General features: G+C 32.8%; 1 protein-coding gene across 2 annotated transcripts; it reads right to left on the bottom strand.

Moving 5' to 3' along the window:
- Positions 1–938: 938 nt before the first annotated feature.
- Positions 939–11,279, bottom strand: LOC143054152 (cholecystokinin receptor-like). Of its 2 annotated transcripts, none has more exons than XM_076227064.1 (2): positions 11,045–11,279; positions 939–2,519 (listed from the first exon to the last, which is right to left on the bottom strand). In XM_076227064.1, exon 2 carries the CDS (start codon positions 2,509–2,511, stop codon positions 1,351–1,353), a length of 1,161 nt encoding a protein of 386 aa, XP_076083179.1. In that variant the 5' UTR covers positions 2,512–2,519; positions 11,045–11,279; the 3' UTR covers positions 939–1,350. The 2 variants fall into 2 exon arrangements, with proteins under 2 accessions (XP_076083179.1, XP_076083178.1); XM_076227063.1 differs by having other exon boundaries at positions 11,033–11,275.
- Positions 11,280–13,954: the final 2,675 nt, after the last annotated feature.

Below are 13,954 nucleotides of genomic sequence, written 5' to 3'. Positions count from 1 at the left end.
AGCGCCTGTATTGCTTTTCTTCATCACAAATTCATAGTGAATCCTTCAACACAGAGCGGAAACATTCACACCTCGCGTTTAATATGGCTCCTTTCACCGGATTAAGGGTTTAAACTGATGACCATACCATAACTTAGATGTCGAATAAATTCTTCATAGATATACTTACCTTGATTAAAATGTGCGCCTCGTCTACAAAAGACGTATCAGTGACGCTCGAAAAAAAAACATAAAGAGGACAATTAAGTGTGAAAGCTCTTGATCCTAAATGCAGGGTAATGGCGAGGAAGCAGAAATTACATGTATCATTTATTTTTGTATTTAACTCGGCCAATGGTTGCATCCATGACCTCGCACACGAATCAGGTGCAAAAAACCCGAACACAGATTCCAGAGCAGTGAATTGTTCATCCTTGAAAAGAAAAATGGGATTGCATTATCTTTTTTTGAGCGGTTTATTGGTGCTTTCAGCTGCTTCGGGAGATCATATTTTCGGCCTTCATGTTTTTCGAACTTTATTGATTCAGATGGATTCAAATGCAAGAATACTTGCTTTGAATGGAAACTGTTTTGGATAAAATGTTGCCGTGTGGGCCTTCGATTTTACCTTTAGGGGTCCCAACTAGGATTGAGCATTACCCTAAACATAAAGTTGAACCAAACCAATACATTATCCTAACACAATCCCTTTACCGGACACCTAACCTAGAACAAACTTTATATATCTTACCCTAAACATGCCATTTATGCTGTTAAATAAAAAAAAAAGATGTGGCATGATTGTCAATGAGACAAATCTCCATAAGAGACCAAATGACACAGAAATTAACAACTATAGGTCACCGAACGACAATGAGCAAAGCCCATATCGCATAGTAAGCCATAAAAGGCCCCGAAATGATTCAATCACAGTCTGAATTAAATTACAGATAAAAAAAAATATTTTTTTTTTAATAAAAACGCTTTCATAGCATAAATGTATTTAATAAAAAAAAATATAATGCTTCTATTTAAAAAAGAAATTTCTATGTAACAATGAATAAAGGCAGTGTCTTGGAAATATAGTGATGAATGGATATTGTTATTTCTTTAATATCTCCAGGCCTACATGAATACACGAAGAATATTCAAACGGATTAAGAATTGTGTTCGATTGTCATCGGTCCTTCCGGTGAAATATCTTCTGCAACATCGAAATTGTCTAGCCTAGTTCATACACAACAGTCTTGCCAGTTTGCATGTAATGAACTGATAAACTTGACCATCGAATTTGCTGCCATTATGTGTGTCTTTGGTAAAGAGACATTTAACCGTCATTTAAAAATGCATACAACGCACAAAATAGGAATTCTAAAATGATAATTCTTTTTCCCTCCTTGTACACAAGTATAATCTTAAACGCGAGTAAAATTTCTTACATTCCGTTCTGAATCTATTGTCAAGGAAGCAATACACAACTGGATTTGATGCATTGTTCAAGAAATAGCCACGTAGTAATACTCCCATAAATTGTCCGAGTACACGATCCATTGCTCTGTAGGCCTTTGGATTTAGTACTTTTATCAAAATGATAAAATTATATGGTAAATAACCCAAATAAGACACTGCTGTTGCAACTAGAAACATGAGCGTTATACGTTTAGATCGATCTAACACAAACTTTTTGTGTTTTTGGTTGTTTTGCTTTGTAATTTTTCGGTCTATTGTAGAGATCTTGACACGCATATCCGTGTTCACACTCGATTCGTCGTCATTAACACACGCTCCATTCTCATGACTAGATGATCGTGATAGTCCGTTTGATGGTTTTTGTTTAAAAATTTGAGCTGATTTTCTGAACACCATTTGCTTGTACATAACTCTTCCAACATGGACATAAGCTATTACACAAATTATGAAAATGGTGGTACTTATTAACAAGAAGAGACCACTGTATGCCCAAAAGTACGAACTTCCCTTAAATGTGGCAAGCACTGTACAATCGCTACCGACAAGTATTGAGCCGGTTTTCTTAGCAGCTGGTCCATAGAACACAAAACTAGGCGCTGACAAAACCAAAGCAACAACTATTGTTATTACGCAGGCTTTCATTGCACACTTTTCGTCCATTTGCTGTTTGAATGGCGTACAAACTTTACGGTGCCGCTCAAGAGCAATAACTCCAAGCAAAAGTCCAGATCCCATACTTACAAAATGATTTAAAAATCGGAATATTTTACATGGCGCAACTGCTTGAAACGTATAACTATATCGGAGATCAAAAATTTCAAATGGTATCCCGAGGCAGCAGGCGAGTAAATCCACAACTGATAACCAGAGGACGAATGTCCTGTGATTTGAAACTTTATACCGAAAATAATAAACAATAAGAGCGTGTCCATTTCCAATGGTTCCAACCACTGATAGTAAGACGAGATACGAGACAACTAAAATGTCCTCTTTTAAAAACTGTTTGTATTCAAGTTCTTCTAGGGTCCATGTCTGATTGTCGGTTTGATTTGTAATAGCCATATTGAAATCTGAAATAAAAAATAAAATGTGTTAAAACCAATCTAACTATTAATGCAATGAACGGCCATTTATATTTTCAAAATGGTCAATCTATGATAACTTTTAGTAGCACACAGAGAGCTGTTGTGATTGACAAAGATCGAATTCAAGTTTAAACAGTATGAGAACGCACTGCATATATGACCATCAGTCAATTCTTTTTGTGCAATACAAAACATATCAGTTTATGATCAAACTGAACATCACATCGCTATAAATCGTACCAGACAGAGTCTTAACCATGTATGATAGACTACTAGTATTTTCATATTACTGACTTTTAATTCCGCAGTATATTATTTTTCGACTTTTTATCGACATTATGGTAGGACAATCTGGTTCTCGGTCACTTTTTCGTGTGAAGAAAACATAAACTGGCGCAAATTTTACCCTAAATTGCACCGCTTAAAAGCATGTTTACTTTTGATCGTTTATACAATGCAACAGAATGGCACAATGTAGATTACCAAGCAAAAAATTATATGTTGGCTTCATACAATTATATATAACAACAGAAGCTTTAATTAGATGTAGAAAAATACAATCGGGCGCACTTATCTTTATCTAAAGAATAAACTTTAAACAGTATTCTTAGATACATGCTGTATCTGTAAGCTCTTTTGTCTTTTAAAATTAAATAGCAGTAAACTCGTTGTGAGTCCTGGAAAGTAATGTGACATACAGGAATGATATATTGAACTTTAGTCTCATTTAAAATTCGTTCTTTACTTACTAAGCGTTATTTAGCCAAACTTATAGTCTATTTGATGCGTTAAAAGTGCATAATGCACGTATTTGAACAAATTTAGAAACAGGAAGAAAAGGTAAGTTTCCGGTCTAAGAATAAGTTTAAAGCCAGACACAGGGAAACATCATTTAATTATTATTTTTTTGAATGCCCAAATAATTCCTGATTTTAAATTTGTTATTTAATGTATAAAAAAGAAGATGTGGTATGATTGCCAATAAGACAACTCTCCACAAAAAAAAACAAATGACACAGAAACTACCAACCAAATTATCGTTATTAAACTTAAAATGTCCTCAAATATAATTGTACAGATCTTACATAATACTGCTAGTCGAATGGGTATTGCACAACCACCGGACACAACAGTTACATAGAGATACTCATGTACTTCCTGTTATATTTGTTGTTCATACGATTTGAAGAGCTGTACCAGAAAATAATTTTAAGGGTTGTACCAGTTTAATAATTTAAAGAGTTATACCAGTTAAAAAAATTTAAAAAGTTATATCAGTTTCATATTTATAGAAATATACTAGTAAAGTAATCTAAAAGCTAAATTGTATAAGGATACCTGTTTGTTTAAGTTATGTTTTTCAGAGAGAAAAGCGAGACTCGTTGGACGCTTTCTTTTGTTTCGTTGAACGTACACATACATTCTATATTTTCCGACATAATATATATAGTGTGTATATTCTGCTATTAAATACGATTTGTGTTCATAATATTCATTCTAAAGCAATGTCTATGATTTCTGGATAATTCGACATATTTGTTTTTAAAAGCGGACCGCAAAGAGGACACCTAATTCCATAAAACAAACCCGTGTTGTACCCCAGAACAACGTAGTGTGTAATTTCCGATCTATAAGATAAATGAAGGATGCCCCTCTATTGCAACCCTAATGATCGTAAAACGAGACTGGATGTCATACGTCCAAGATGTCAACTTGAATAGCCACTTATCATAATGAGAATAAATGTAAATCTTAACGCGGGGTTAAGAATGATGACTACACTGGGCGCCATATTTGCATTTAAAAATAAATTGTAAGCTGAATTTTCAGAAGAACAAATAAAAGATAACATAAATGGTCAAAACTTCGAAAATGACAAACAGCAGATAGACACACATGACAAGAGACGCATGAAACGTGGACAGAGACCGATGTTTTGCTGATTTTTTTATGCTAATTTCCCCCATTATTTTCTTTCTTTGGCTTTTGTCTTTGTTAATAAAACTTTATTACGAATGCCTGTACTAGTAGATATCTCTATTATTTGGGACACCCGACAAAATGTCAGATTAAAAGTGTTCCTTCGTTTGAAATGGAATTTTCTAATCATTTTCATTGGCACGGGTCAGAAAATATTTCACCTTTAATTCTAACCTCTTTGTCATCAACTAATAGAACAAAATGTTAGTTCCTCAAACTCATTAGACACTTTTTTCCCAACAAATGTAAACTTTGTTAATGAGAGCTGAATTTATTTTTATAAACTAGACCAGTTTTCAGTTGTTATGAGTTATTAAACGAAACATAATGGAAGCCTTTTATGATGAGAAATACTTTATTCTGTTTTTGAAGTTGCTGACCGTAATAGTATTAAATTATTATGCGCAAATTTTGTATTATAAATTTATAACTACTTTTACCGGAAAGACCTATTAAACGGAGAAATATTTGAATTTGTCATAAACAAGTCACTCCGGAAGAAGGTTTCCGAGTGCAAATCAAGTTTTAGCTATCCATCTTAATTGCTAACATGATAAATCTCCCTATGTAAACGCATATATATACCGTTCTTAAAAAAATATAAGACAAGGCTGCTTGATACGGGACTGCTAGCATTCATGTACACAATTCAATGATTGTCAAGGGTTAGACACATTGAAGACCATCCACAAGCCTCACTCTTATATTAACATTGTTCAAAAAGAACATGTTGCAATGGTGCATTACAAATGTCAGCTTGTAATTTAAATAAATAATCATTTCACCAATCTCTTTTTGAATGCACATCTATTAATTTAATTATTATTTTTAAAGTGTGGTATCAGTTTAGAAGTTTCTAAGACACACCAAAAAAGTTGAACAGTCAACGTCAACGTGTGTAAAAATTGAACAGACTGGAAAATTAAATGTTGAGGATGAAAATTTGCCTTGTGAAATATGAATATAGCAAAGGGTAAAAACAAATTGACAGTGGAACATAGGCTATGACATTTAAGTGGCAGCTACATACCATATGAACAAATGCCGGGACATTCTAGTGGATACTACATAAAAAAAGATGTGATATGATTGCCAATGACACAACTCTCCACGAGAGACCAAATACACATAAATTAACTACTCTAGGTCACCGTACGGCCTTCAACAATGAGCAAAGCCCATACCACATAGTCAGCTGTTAAAGGCCCCGATAGTCTATCATATGAAAACATAAGTCATTGCATTTTCCAAACTTCTGAACATAGGTCGGGACATTCCAGCGGAAGCTACATAGTCCACCATATGAAAACATAAGACATTGTTTTTTCCAAACATCTGAACCATTCTTGTGGAGAGTTGTCTCATTGGGAATCATACCACATCTTATATATAGGTTGGGACATTCTAGTGGAAGCTGCATAGTCTACTATATGAAAGCATTATACATTGCTTTTTCAAAACCTCTGAACAAATGCCCGGACATTCCAGCGGAAGCTTCATAGTCTACCATATGAAAATATAAGTCATTGCTTTTTCCAAACATCTGAACATAGGTCGGGACATTCCAGTGGAAGCTTCATAGTCTACCATATAAAAACATTAGACATTGCTTTTCCAAAACATCTGAACATAGGTCGGGACATTCCTGTGGAGGCTACATAGTCTACCATATGAAAACATAAGACATTGCTTTTTCCAAACTTCTGAACATAGGTTGGGACATTCTATTTTAAGCTACATAGTCTACTATATAAAAATATTACATATTGCTATTTCCAAACCTCTGAAGATAGGCTCGTACATTCTAGAGAAAGCTATAAAGTCTACCATTAAAAATATTAGTCATTGCTTTTTCCAAACCTCTGTACATAGGCCGGGATATTTTAGTGGAATCTACATACCCTAACATATGAAAACATTAGACATTGCTTTTTGCAAACCTCTGTACATAGGTCGGGACGTTTTAGTGGAATCTACATACCCTAACATATGAAACATAAATCATTGCGTTTTCCAAACCTCTGAACATAGGTCGGGACATTCTATTTTAAGCTACATAGTGTACTATATGAAAATATTACACATTGCTTTTTCCAAGCCTCTGAAGGTAGGCCCGTACATTCTAGTGGAAGCTATATATAGTCTACCATATGAAAATATAAGTCATTGCTTTTTCCAAACATCTGAACATAGGTCGGGACATTCCAGTGGAAGCTTCATAGTCTACCATATAAAAACATTAGACATTGCTTTTCCAAAACATCTGAACATAGGTCGGGACATTCCTGTGGAGGCTACATAGTCTACCATATGAAAACATAAGACATTGCTTTTTCCAAACTTCTGAACATAGGTTGGGACATTCTATTTTAAGCTACATAGTCTACTATATAAAAATATTACACATTGCTATTTCCAAACCTCTGAAGATAGGCTCGTACATTCTAGAGAAAGCTATAAAGTCTACCATTAAAAATATTAGTCATTGCTTTTTCCAAACCTCTGTACATAGGCCGGGATATTTTAGTGGAATCTACATACCCTAACATATGAAAACATTAGACATTGCTTTTTGCAAACCTCTCTACATAGGTCGGGACGTTTTAGTGGAATCTACATACCCTAACATATAAAACATAAATCATTGCGTTTTCCAAACCTCTGAACATAGGTCGGGACATTCTATTTTAAGCTACATAGTGTACTGTATGAAAATATTACACATTGCTTTTTCCAAGCCTCTGAAGGTAGGCCCGTACATTCTAGTGGAAGCTATATAGTCTACCATATGAAAATATTAGTCATTGCTTTTTCCAAACCTCTTTACATAGGCCGGGACGTTCTAGTGGAAGCTTCATACCATATGCAAATATTAGTCATCGCTTTTCAAAAACCTCTGAACATAGGTCGGGACATTCTAGTGGAAGCTACATATCCTACCATATGAGTATAGAAATCATTGCATTTACGAAACCTATTTTTTGTCGACTTAAACAGAAGGAGAGGATACAAAGATTGCAATGACAAAAACATAAGGCTAAAGCACGGTCGGTAATACCATGATCACATACAAAAACTGACGAAAGACCATATAAGTACACAGCAGATGTAATTGGTTAAATATATATGATTACAAGTAACCCAACAACAATTTTTAACTTGTCCTTTAAAACAATATTCAATGCAGAAGTATTTACAGTTATTTACAGTACAACCTGTTTAATACTATTGAAATTCTCTCTAAAAAAAAAATAATTTAGTTTTTATTCCTTGATAAATACTGCAAAGATATGCCGGTAAAGACTCAGTGACACAAATCTGTCCATATCGCAAAGTTTTCAAACAAATAAGGAAATTCCTTTACGATGATTTAAAAAGATCTTCTAAGTTCTTATCATCAAAAGCGCGGCGCAGTTTTTCGAAAAAAGACAAATTAAAAATAATCAGTCCTTCATATAATTTTGACATTTTCTCTATATCTACTTTAAAGGGTATATGGCGTACATGGTTATACCGGAAGTTGCTTTTATCACTGAAGATTCATCTTAAGTATACTTAATATAAGTTGGAGGATATATATTAATGTAAGATTTCCTGTAGAAGTGTAATCTCCGAAAAACATCCACCCTTCTTTAAACTTTGTACTATATTCCAATTTTAGATTTTATAAAGTTAAACTATGCGCGCGTTAATTTGAATATATTAATTCAAGATTAAAATATACTTTAACTTTGTAGGAAATTTTAACCTTGTTAATCGATTTATTGTAATGCGTAGTTCGGCTGTAATATCTGTTGCGGTGACCGATAGGGGATTTGTGCTGACGCTTTGGAATTGAAAAAACGGATAAAAAAGGGGGAAGGTAGTGAATCAATTTGAAAAAGAATTTCCTTATAAATAAATAAAAAGTCCAATCTATATTTTGAAGATTAACCCTTTATATATGCATTCAAATCAGTTAATGTTTTGTTGTTGTTTATTTTCTGTATAAATTTGTCATAGTTATATTATTTTCCTTTTATGACAATAAAATTAAGAATTACGAACTGACTGCACCCGTTCTTTGTATAGTTTTCTACAATATTATGTTCCGATTTTGTTTTGTGATTAGAATTTGAAAAAGAAAGAATATAAATGTTGATGAGAAAACGGTTTGTTTATATTGGGCCTCAGCCTACCCAGAAATGTGAGCTACCTTCCCTAGACGAAAGTTTTGATAGGATTAGTGTTGCTCTGTCTTTAGGTTTATGTTTTGTTATTTGATGACTATTTTTGTCATGAGCAGCCCTTTTAGCCGATATCGTGTTATTTTCGCCGATGATATATATCAGAGATACTACAAGTTTAATAATTATACAAGAGAATAATCCTGGCGCCCAAAGTCGTAAAAAGATCGTTCGCTGAAATAATTTGGTTTACATGTATGTCTATGCATATTGAAAAGCAGCATCTTTTTTTGTACAGGGAAAGACAAATCTTTGAACACATGTACAATAATAGCTAACTTTGACTGCTGAGCATCTTAAACTTTATCAGATTGATATGTGTTCGTTATAAACCGCTAGAAGTTTTGTGGTATATATAATGTTTTGTATATATAGACAACAATAAAAGTATACATGTATTATAAACTTGGCCTTTGTTATGTTGTTGGCAAGTTTTCAATTAAAATCTGAATCAGTGTGTAGCTTTGACAGGAAACCGCTAGATATACGTATGACGCTGTATGAAACTTATCATATATACGAAGGAAACAAACGGAACACAATGATCGTTTTATGCAAATGACAGGTCGTAAAAAACGTTATTTTGATATTAGATACACCGGAAGGAAAAATAGCAATAAAGTTTGGTTTGTTTTGTTTTGTTTTAAGTTTAGCAAAACCATCAAAATTTAATTTTAAGAAACATGTAAAACCAAAAGTGTTTTGGGAATGATAACTTCTTCTGGTGGAAAAGAAAGCATATTGTGTAAAAATTTATTAAAATAATCAAAACTTACATAAAAACAAACTACTCCAGAACTTATATCAAAATAAGGAGGTTTGGTTTAATTACCAATGAGAAAACTCTCCATCAGAGACCAACTGACGTAGAAGTTAACAACCATAGGTCACCCTACGTCTTGCAACAATAAGCATAACCCACATACTGCTTACTAAGCTATAACAGGACCCGAAATGACAAATGTCAAACAATGCATACAAGAAACTTAACTAATTGACTGATTTATGTCTATGAACGAAAAAACAAATATGATTTACAGCAATAAACGACATCCACTAGTACTGAATTACTGGCTTCTGACTTGGGACTTGTACATACAGAAAGTGGTTGGGTTACTTGTTGGTGTCTAACCCTCACTCTAACCTAAGATTACTCCTGATCTAAATTAAGTTTCTGCTGGACTATGTCATGTTTGTGTTGATTAGTCAATTCCTCTTTTGGCTGTTACATTTTGTGGGGTGATATTTGTTTTTGTCATTTCGTAATTTTTTCTTTAGTATTCGATGCATTTTGTTATTTGACTTGAGATATAAAAAAAATTGTCACCAAAGGCATTTTATTACTATTAAGCATATACACCTACATATCAATAAGAAAATCCGTTTCAAAATAACATATTAGTCATGGAGTGTACATGCACTTTACTTTTAAACTTTAAGGTAGATGTTTAATTCTAGCGCCAATGCCCATGGAGAAAAAGATGCAGACAGCAATTCTCATAAATGAAGAACAAAACAAAATGACATCATCCGAAACTAATGTCAACTTAACTTTGATTTATAGATTTAATTTAGTTCTTGTATAAATGTAAAGATGGAAATTGTGAGTATCATTAAAAAAAAACTTTACAAACACAGGTCTTCTTATTTTTATAAACAAATAACGATTTATTTGAATTATTGACCAATAAAAAATCTATGAAGGATAAAAAAAATAACTTAATTCAAATAGTTTGGGGGCGGGGGGGGGGGGTCAAAATTGCTGCAAGTTTTGTTTAATTGACATCGAATTTTTTATTTATCCTTATTGGTCAATCAATTTTTCCCAAATTAAGTTAAGAGGGGATAGGGGTCAGTGAAAAACTAAATGAATTAAAGTTTTGTTTATCCTACATTGAACTTTTGATGTCGTCCCTTAATATATAGTACTATAATACTGCTTTAATTCATAAAATTGTCACCAAAGGCATTGTATTACTATTAAGCATTTACACCTCTGTATGAATATTAAAATCCGTTTCGAAATAACATATTATTGTACACATATAAACGTTTGTTGCAAACTGTTCAACAGAAAACCAATGCACATATAAATATAATAAGATTTCTGTCCTCAGTTCTAATGCGGACTGTTTAAAAAAGAATACAATATCTAATACCATGATGATGCATTATAAAACCGAATATAACGTAATGAATAACCTTAAATATTGGTAGGTGAATGTAAACATACTTACAATATGTTGATATCAGGTTAATATAAACAAAATATATAAATAACATATTACTTACATTTTTCTTTACCTTGATTTGTCAATTTGCCGAAAGCATGTCAGGAAAGATGTCAATTTCACATAATAACAAACAACTCAAAATCTGAATTCAATATAAAAACCGAAAATCAGCTAGTAGAAGCAGGCACACTGTATAAATCCCCAAAAAAATCAACAACAAAAAAAAACAGTCAAAGAAAAACTGTATCAGTCTGTACTCAGGCTGATAAAATTTACGTTGTGAGAAAATGACGCCTTTTCCATAAGTCACGTGACACTTGAAAATGACATTTATATAAATCATAATAAGTTCCTTCGATGTATAGCCACTATATATACACGTTAACTGCTTTTTGATAGCAACATATTTACATATTTATTTATTAATGCATGGTACGCCTATATTGGTAAAGCAATGATATACACATTTTAGGAATATTTTATCTATTTTGTGCATGGTACATGTACGCCTATATTGGTCAAGCAATAATATACACATTTTAGGAATACTTTATTTATTTTGTGCATGGTACGCCTATATTGGTCAAGCAATAATATACACATTTTAGAAATAATTTATATTGGTACTAGTCGGTACTTCGGTACAGATGAAGGTTCGTCAATGATACTGTTCAGTCTTTACTCTATTTGTTGCTTTATTGTTGTTTAATCATTATATGCCATCAAACCATTAAAATACAAACGTGCAAAAAAAGCAAATTATTTCATAATCAGCGATAATATCAGAATTAGCGCAAATTCCATACTAGACTCATAGGCGAACGTTAGAACACTAAGTTGTGACCTTGAGTTACTTTGTTTAACTTTGTTAATTTTATTATTTTGTGCTCTGTCATAAGGTACGATAAGTTTTAAAAAAAAACCAATATGATGAATTAGTCCATGCAACTGCTTCCAATCAGTTTGTGGAGTCATGTTTTTTTTTATCCATTTGATCAATATTCTTGCACAATTAAAAGTATGAACACAATTTTTGATTGCCATTTCGGATTTGAAATATTTTGTTGTGATCGCCTTCTTCAGACACACACAAGGTTTATCAAATCGACACTTCGTTGACATATATATTTGTATTGTTCAAACAGAAATCCATCTAATAACCACAAGACGAGACTTTTTTCTCAAATGAATAAGAAAAACCCCGTGTAAATGTCAATGTTTTTGGTCAGTTGTATATATGTCGTCTGTGGACCAAAAGTTTGATTGATAACTTAATTAATTTTACAAGGAAACAATAAGATAAAATATTAAAACTGGGCGTTATATTTAGTGAATGATGTCTGTTTCTCAAAGAATTTGATTCATACTTTTAATATAAGGAAATGAATTTTAGTAAGTTAACCTTTACCTGTATCTATAACAAAATATGAAAAAGATTGGATAATGAAAATTATAAACTTTTAAAGTTTGTTTTGTAAATTGTGTAAACTATCGATTTTGTTTTGCGAATTCTGTTAACTGTCGATTTTGTTACAAAAAAATAAAAACGAACAAAAAATAATGTTGTAAACGGTGACATCCCATTAGTCTGACAACCATTATTCCGACAGCCCATTACTCCGACAGCCTATTATTCCGACAGCCCATTACTCCGACAGCCCGCTATTCCGACAGCCCAATACTCCGACAGCCCACTATTCCGACAGCCCATTACTCCGACAGCCCATTACTCCGACAATGCATCTGTCTTGTGTGTATTGGTAATTTTTCTTTAAAAAAACCAACTCTGTTCTCTTCAATATTTGGGGTTGTCCGTTTTGATTCCTATTATTCTTTCCATGCGGGATAGTTGTCTCATTATATTGGAGTTGATACACATGCTAATTGCTACTGCTTAGTCCTTACATTCAACCCTCTTTCGTTTTGCGTGTTTGGGTATTTATTTGTTTACATTTCGTCGTTTGTGTGTCAACTGTCAGTCTGTGATGTTCTAGTTCGCCTGGTGGTTTTTATGAATACGGTATCATGTTCGGGAATGTGAATCCACGAAATACTGAGACAACTACAAGTCACTTCTAAAAACGATAGATCAGACATAGTCTGAGAGATGACACTCAATATATTTGTAGGGATACCAATTTTATATCCCAAGCTTATTTCAAAATCTAGGGAAAATATCCCTCCTTTAAAATGGTTGGGGGAGGTGCAGGACTTATGATTTACAACAAAACTTATTACGAAAAACAAGTATGACGGACATGAACATTTCGGCAACTTCTATTTAAATATTCATGAGGAAAAGTGATATTCAGGAACTATATATGACAAAGAAACAAACAGTCAACTCAAAATGACTGCTTTTAAAAATAGAACGAGTGCAATATAAAAGCCAATAACAACTAGTAAAAAATCACGCTTGTGTCTTTGTCAAATTATCTAGTTGTAAAAACTTAGTACAGTATGTGTTTTGTGGCATACTTGACACTTATTTTTCATTATGTTTCAAGGAGAAAAATATTTAGATATCATTGATTTTAAGAAAGGTAGTTCATATGTTAATTAAGAATCGGTGCTCACCCATTACATTAGGAATAGAAAATGCCAGATACTAAAAAAATCGTATTGTACAGCTGATAGGTTGAGGATGAGCGTCATTTTTCAATCGAATGCTCCCTTCATAATAATTTGAGTGAGGAACTCTTTCAGCATATTTCTAGCACTTGCCAGAACTTTAAAAAGTTGGATAAACATGATTAATCTTCGATGTCAACACAAGAAAACTTAACTTTTATTGGAAAAATTATGATTTTATTATTAGTTCATTTGAATTATGTAGTACAGGTCTTGATACTGACTGTTGTTTCATATCAATGTGTTAGTTCTTTTTTTCCTATTTTGTTTTGGCTCATATTGTGACTGAGGCTTTTGGTGAAATAAATATAACTAGTATAAATTAGTATTGTAATGTCTTAATGTTAAC

This window comes from Mytilus galloprovincialis, chromosome 12 (genome assembly GCF_965363235.1).
Source record: "Mytilus galloprovincialis chromosome 12, xbMytGall1.hap1.1, whole genome shotgun sequence".
Taxonomy (NCBI): Eukaryota; Metazoa; Mollusca; class Bivalvia; order Mytilida; family Mytilidae; genus Mytilus; species Mytilus galloprovincialis.
This window is presented reverse-complemented; position numbering and strand designations above follow the sequence as displayed.

Coding starts and splice junctions, on each gene's coding strand:
- LOC143054152 (XM_076227064.1), bottom strand. CDS start 2,511: ATGGCTATTACAAATCAAACCGACAATCAGACATGGACCCTAGAAGAA.